At 42.5% G+C, this 7,356-nt stretch overlaps 1 protein-coding gene across 1 annotated transcript in view; it reads left to right on the top strand.

Annotated features, from left to right (window-relative positions):
* Nucleotides 1–5,591: 5,591 nt before the first annotated feature.
* The window catches only part of Tmc2 (transmembrane channel like 2), a 62,697-nt gene continuing 60,932 nt past the window's right edge, over nt 5,592–7,356 (top strand). Inside the window, exon 1 of the mRNA XM_028756290.1 lies at nt 5,592–5,739. Within this exon, the coding sequence (XP_028612123.1) occupies nt 5,706–5,739 (34 nt within the window). The 5' untranslated portion in view covers nt 5,592–5,705. The remainder of the gene's footprint in view (nt 5,740–7,356) is intronic.

The following is a 7,356-nucleotide window of genomic DNA, read 5'->3' as shown; positions in this document are numbered from 1 at the left end:
TTCCAGGACAGCCAGGGCTATACAGAGAAACTCTGTCCTTGAAAAACAAAAAACAAAAAAAATTTTTTTTTAATTTAAAAATTAAAAAAGAAGGGAAAAGCAAAAAAAATAATAAAAATAAATAAATAAATTTTAAAAATAAAAAGATAAAATAAATATAAAAATTAAAAGAAGGGAAAATCTGAGATCAGTGCCAGCCAGAGGAGAACTTTACCTCCTCTACTTCAAGGTATCCACACAGTTCTGACCACTCCTCAGACCACCTTACAGGACATAGCTCTGGCCCTCTATTTATGCCTAAACATATGTCAGTACCCCAAAGATAGACTTGGGAGTTCACTAGACAACCTTTCTTTGTTCCTCTTTCCAGGTGACCACACTGAATAAATCTTTCTCTGCCTTCCAGTATTACTTATCACTTTAACTGGCATGTTGGGCATAAAGAACCATACTTAGCTGTAGAGAAAGTTTAATCCAGGAACATCCAAAGACCTTCTAGGTCTCTGTGATCTAGCTGGAATGGAGACATGCTCTGGATTACAGTATGATCTGTCTGGAATACAGACACATCCTTAGTACACACTTTTAAATCTCTAACAACAAAGGTAAGGTTAGTTTGTAGGAGAAAGCAGCCATATTTTAAAATGACATCTAATTAAGAGGCAGAAAAAGTGACAAATCAGATTTGACAGAATAAGTCAGAAATAGGATACGCTCAACTCTCACTAGAACAGCATTGGAAAAAGGGGTGACTTTAAAGAAGAGCACAGAGTGAATCAGAAAGGAGGGCATCTCAGTTCAGAGCAGTTCGTGGTTCATGCAGTCAGAGGCAGTTTTTCCAAGAAGAACAATTCAGTGAGAAGCTGAGAGAAGCCAGTTTGAATCAGTCAGCTTGGAGAGGAGCCAGACAGCTGAGTTGTAACAGCCAGAGTTCAGAAAGAACTAGAAAAGATGAGCATAGCCGGGCGGTGGTGGCACATGCCTTTAATCCCAGCACTTGGGAGGCAGAGGCAGGTGGATTTCTGAGTTCGAGGCCAGCCTGGTCTACAGAGTGAGTTCCAGGACAGCCCGGGCTATAAAGAAAAACCCTGTCTCAAAAAACCAAAAAAACAAAAAAGATGAGCTTATTCAGCAGTAAGCCTCTAAGACAACAATTACATCTGGTAAATAAAAGGTACATTTACACTTAGCTTATTAGGACTGCCAGAACCTGAGCTTTTTTAAAAAAACAAAACAAAATGTTGTATTGATTCATTGAGAATTTCATATCATGTACCTCAATCTCTTTGTACCTACCCTCTGTCCTTGAAATCTCCCACCCCCAACAAAAGAAAAAAATAGATGGAGTATATGCTGAGTCAGCTCAAAGCCCTGGATCTGGGCCTGGGTGGTAGCTGAGTTGGTCAGACTGTCAGCTCTTCTGTGTCCACACCACCAGGGCAAGATCTCCAGCACTGCCTGGGTTACAGAGCCTGAACTTTGACCCTAAAATTCCCAACAATAATTTTGGAATATTGGGATAGAGAGATTTCTTTCTAGATAAGAGCATTAGTTATGGGAGCAGAGGATCTGAGTTCAAATCCTCCACACCCACATAAAAGTCAATCATTGACAATGTGGGCCAAGAGGTAGGAAGATCACTTACTGGCTGCTAACCTAGTCCAGACTCAGTGAGAGACCCTGTCTCAAAAGAAAGAGGAAACAGGGAGAAAGAGAAAATGGTACCATACACAGGTACACACATGATTGTTTATACAGTCCACACATTTAACCACATGCTCATACATCCCTTCCTAAACACACACAACAGTTTTGGCTTGTCAAGCTACAAAGAAAGACATTTGCATTCTGAATTGCTTACAGCAAGTCAGTCCTGAATGGACCAGATGGAGAGAGAAGATGGAACTGACCCACGCAGCTTTTTCTCTCCATTTCAACCAACATCAGTTGCTTTCCTCTCTAATTCAGTAATGCAGAAAAAATGATAGAGTGGCTGGGCTCTATAGACCCTTGCTAAGTCAGGGCACCTTGGGATGGTCCATTCTTTTTTTTTTTTTAATCACTTTTGATGTCTTTTGAATTGGTTGGATTCGATTGAGCCATTTGGCAAACTGCCATTTTTGTGTCTAGCCTTGTCTTTTGGGACTTTTGGAGTTCAGGGTTCTTCTGAACCATCTGTGTGACCACTATTTGTGTGACAGGCCTCAGTGCTTTGAAAGCTCTTTTGAGAGACTCTGGGTTCTGTTGAGCTACTTGGCCATCTGTGAGAACTGTGTTGGGAAGTATCTGTGAGGGACACTGAGGTGTTAAAGACATTGTACTTGTGCAGCCATGAAGAATGTTATGTCTGTGCTGTCTTGGTGCACTTAGGAAGAGTTATGGCTGAGTAGTCTTTTTTTTTAACTATTTTTACTTATCCTTTGAGAATTTCATGTTTGTATAAAATAATCCATTTTGAAGGCATTTACTCTTCAATTTCCCCGTCTTCAATTTCTCCAGGATCAATTTCATCTGATTTTTTCTAAGAGCCTACTGAGTAGAATTTGGCTGCCCATATGTACTGGAGAATGGGGTTACCCACTGAGGCATTGCCAACTTACCAAGGGCTACACCCTTAAAGAAAACCGACTTTCCTTCCCCTAGCAGCTGCCAACTGTCACTGTCTCCTCAGCAAGGGATGGGGCTAACGACTAACTCCCTCATCCCTCATCCCTGCTGGAATGCTGGTTGGCTTGATCTTATGCAGGTTGTGTGAAGGCAACCGCAGATGCTGTGGGTTCATGAGTGCAGGAGTCCTGGCATGTCCAGGAGATACTATTTTGCCTTCCCTGGCTCCTGGCTCTTTTAATCTTTCTCCCCTCTCTCTCCTTCACTATGTTCCACAAAGCTTAGGGGGAGGGAATGTCATATAGATGTGCTATTTATGACTGAGCACTCCGCAAACACCTATTTTCTGCACTCCAACTAGTTTGTATCTCTGTATTACTGCCATCTGCTACACAAAGAAGCATCTCTGAGGAGGACTGAGAGCTGCACTGTTGTATATAGCGTCATGCTTTGTCCTTGTAGCAAAACAATAGTCACAGGTTCACTACCAGGGCTTATGAACTCCCCAGACTCGGGTTCCAGAGACACTTCCAGATGTCAAACCGAAGCCAGATCCAGATTAGGAGCTAGAGCCAGAACCAAAGCCCATCAGATCCAGAGCCTGATTTAGACTGTGATGGAGAGTGGTCCTCAGAAAAGCGATACAAGAGATGGTCAGTGGTTAAGAGTGCTGCTCTTGCAGAGGATCAGAGCTCAGTTCCCAATACCCACATGGGGTGACTCCCAACCTCCTCTAACTACCTTTAGCTCCAGATCTGGCCTCTGTGGACACTGCACTCTAAACACACACACACACACACACACACAGAGAGAGAGAGAGAGAGAGAGAGAGAGAGAGAGAGAGAGAGAGAGATAGATTTGTTGGGGATTGCATTAAATCTGTAGGTTGTTTTTGGTAGGATAATTATGTTCACAAAATTAGTTCCTCCCGTTGATGAGCATGGGAGATCTTTCCATCCTCCCGTGCCTTCTTACAGTTCTTTCTTCAGTGTTTTAAAGTTTTTATTGCAAAGGTCTCTCACTCTCTTGCTTATTATGTTTAGTCCAAAGCATTTTATTTTGTTTTTTAGACAATTCTGTGTTTTCTGATATTCTCCTTTATTATATTTTCTGGCATATAGGATGACTACCAATTTTTGACATCCTGCCATTTTGCTGCTCTACAAGTTTTCTGTGGGGATTGTGGAATATATACATATATATATATATATAGTGGTATCTTATATATGGAATCATATATATGGAATCATATATGGAAATAGGAATACTTTGACTTCTTTTCCTGTTTGTATCCCTTTTATTTTCATCTCTTGTCGTATTCCTGGCCAAGCACTATAGTAAATAGAAATGTAGAGTTGGCATGCTTCTCTTCTTAATCGTAGCAAGAATGCCAAGGACCTTAACACAAGACCTGAAAGAACAAGTGGGAAGATATAGGCACAAGTGAGGACTTCCAAATAAAACTTTAGTCCTTGATAAATAAGAATAACTACCTATAAGTGAGATCTTATAAAATCAAAACACTTTTTTTTACATTAAAAGAAACTGTCAATCATATAAAAGTCACCCTAGAGAATGGGAGAGAATCTTTGCCAGCTGTATATCCCACAGAATTAATTTGCAGAGCAGACAAACAAACAACAAGAAAACAGACAACTCAATCACAAGAAGAACTAATGCAGTGCCAGGCGTAGGCTACCTTCCTACAAGGTGCTAGTCAGAAAGCCCCCAAACTGATTCAAAGTGATTGCCTTTCCTACTGGTTGCCTACCAGAATGTGATAATAAAACTATATTGCTGAAGACAGCACACAATTTGGTCACAGAATATAAAGAAATAAAGCTGAAACTAGCCTGGAAGCTTCCTTCCCATTAGCTAGCCCTCATGGCTCATCAAAACAACTGACTACCCAGGCAAGATATGCTGACTGGTGCAATAGTGGCCAAGTTTGTTCCAGAGGTAAGCAACTACTTTCCAATTGGAGTTGAAGACAATTCTCTGGAGGGAATTCATCTCTAATACTGTAAATCTGGTCAAAATCCCATGGTTGGGAAAGCCATAGGCCCTAGTGGGGAAGCTACTGCTGTTGTTTTGGTAAATAGACATCATCTACCTATCAAATTGAAATTAATTAAGTGGAGCTTCTATAGGTGCATGCCCCTCCCTGCTGCTGGATTAATGTTCCTAGAATACAGAAAAAAAAGAAAACCCTCTCTGCAGGATTGTTGAGCTACTAACCTCCCTGTCTCAGCCAGATTCCTCCTTGCAAGTGTATCTTTTGCTGCAACTCTGTGTCTCTGATCAAGTCCTTTCTAAGGGATAGAAGAACCTGGAATCCCTCTAGGGGAACACTCTAAACACCAGTATCAACTGATACCAATGAGAACCTTGGTACCATTCTTGTTCTGCAGCCTTGCTATTACACAGTAACAGCGGTTCTCAAAGCATCCAAATGAACTTTCCCTAAAGGCTAGCAGCATTAGATAAAGCTACTGAATGAAGAAGCAGGTGACTTCAGTAGAGACAGTTATCATTGTTGGCTTAGGTCCAAACAATGATAGGAGTGCTTGCCTAGCATGCACAAGGCCATTGGCTTGATGCTGAGTGCTGGAGGGGAAGGGAGAGGAAAGCAAGAAGATTCCCTTGTCCATCTTTTATAATCTTCATTTTAAATGGAAGCCCAGATAGCTTATACCTTTGAGTCCAATCAGGGACTCAAGACACTGGGAAAGAGCCCTGCAACATAGCTCACACCTTTCCCTGGCTGGCATGCAAGTGGTATCGTTGTCAAGAGATGAGCCTGCAGTTCCTACCCCTCTAGGGCCCTCATGTATAAGTGATGTCTGAAACATGAGACCACACTGTCTGTGGCAGAGAAACCAGAGCGGAGGAGTGTCTGGATAGATTGGCATACTGCACACTCATTGCCTCCTCTCCATTTTTCTTCCCAACAAAGCCTACCTCTACCTTAACCTCAGAGGACTCAGATGCCGTTAGGTCTCAGGAAGAGGCCAGTGACCGTGACAGCATGAAATCACCCCAGGCAGGCAGTGTATGAAGATGTGAGCCAGTGTGAGGATCTTGAAATTCTGGAAACCATGAGCCCCCAGTTAAAGAGCCTGGACGAGGAAGGTGAGTCTTCATCTTCATCCTCATGGGTGCTACTTACACACCCATGGGTGCTACTTACCAGGCCTCTTGTCACAGTGTGTAAAGGGGAAGCAGTCTCAAGGGGCATGGGAAGGCCCTGCATTTGAGTTCAGATCCTGCAACTTGAACTGAGCAACTTCAGGGTAGCTAGCCTCTTCCGAGTCACCGATGGGGTGAGTGAGGGTGGTTGTCACTTCCTTTAGGGCTCCTAGAGGAACTGAAGATCACCTGTGCAGAGAGTCATGCAGAGCCACATTAATGAACTTGCTAAAGCTGGCAACCTATCTGCATGATACTAAAAGCCACTGTCTGCAGCTGTCTCTCCTTAACAATTCTCATCTTGTGGCTGTCTTTCTGTTGCATGGTGAGGGCAGCGGGTGGGAGAGTTCTGAGCTTATGACTTTTCCAAGGGATCAGGGAAAGGTTGGACCGAGAGTGCCTTGAAACTGAAGATTGTGCTAATAATGCTAAGGGCCCGTCTGCTACCTCCACTTCCTGATCTCACTGTAATTGCAGCTGCATCCCAAGTGATGGGATTCCAGCCATGTGCCTCCATGCCCAGCTCCTTAGAAATATTTCTGAAGTACTTAATGTGTCCGATCATTTATTTATGTGTTATACACCAATTGCATAATCTCTTTTAATCTTTTTTCATTTGAATTTTTCATACAATATATTTTAACCATGTTTTCCCATCCCCCAAACTCTCAGATTCCTCCCACCTCCCTACCCACTCAACTTGATGTTCTAGCTCTCTCAAAAGATAAAAATTAAAAAAAAGTCAAAACTAACAAGCAGAAGCCCAATAAGACTGAATATGCCAAAACAAAACAAATTGAAACAAATACACACACACACACACACACACACACACACACACAGGAAGCTCATCATTTTGTGTTTGCCAACTACTCTTGGACATAGGGTCTGCCCTGGAGGGTAGTAGATCTATTTAGTGAGACTCCACTGGAGAAAACTGATTTTCCCTTTGCTAGCAGGTATCAACAGCAAATAGTGTCTTAGTTAGGGATGAGATCTCACGTCTACATTTCCTCTCAGTGCTGGGATCCTGTCTGGCTTGAACCCTTGCAGATCTTGTGTATGTTGCAACCATCTCTGTGATTTCAAATGTGCATCAGTTCTGTTGTCTAGAAGACAATGTTTCCTTGGCGTCATCCATTCACTCTGGCTCTTACAGTCTTTCTTCCTCCTCTTCCTCATAGCTCCCTGAGCCTTGAGAAGAAGGGTGTGATGAAGACATCCCATTTATAACTGAGTGCTCCATCCAAAATCTCTCACTCTCTGCAGTGTCCAGTTGTTGGTCTCTGTGTTGACTCTCATCCACTGCAAGAAGCTTCTCTGATGTGGCTTAAGTGAGGCACTAATCTATAGGTGCAGCAATGTGTCACTAGAAATCATTTATTGCTATGTTCCTTTAGCACAATAATAGCATTTAGTTTTCCCCTAGGCCTATGACCTACCTAGCCTCAGGTTAACGGCCACTTTAGCAGTGTTGGGTATGTGTGCTGTCTCATGGAGTGGGCCTGAAATCCATTGTTTAAAAGTGGTTGGTTACTCCTATGACATTTGTGCCACTAT

The sequence above is a fragment of the Grammomys surdaster genome, unplaced genomic scaffold (assembly GCF_004785775.1).
Source record: "Grammomys surdaster isolate TR1022 unplaced genomic scaffold, NIH_TR_1.0 129, whole genome shotgun sequence".
Classification (NCBI taxonomy): Eukaryota; Metazoa; Chordata; class Mammalia; order Rodentia; family Muridae; genus Grammomys; species Grammomys surdaster.
The sequence above is the reverse complement of the archived record's forward strand: the minus strand, read 5'-3'. Positions and strand labels throughout refer to the sequence as shown.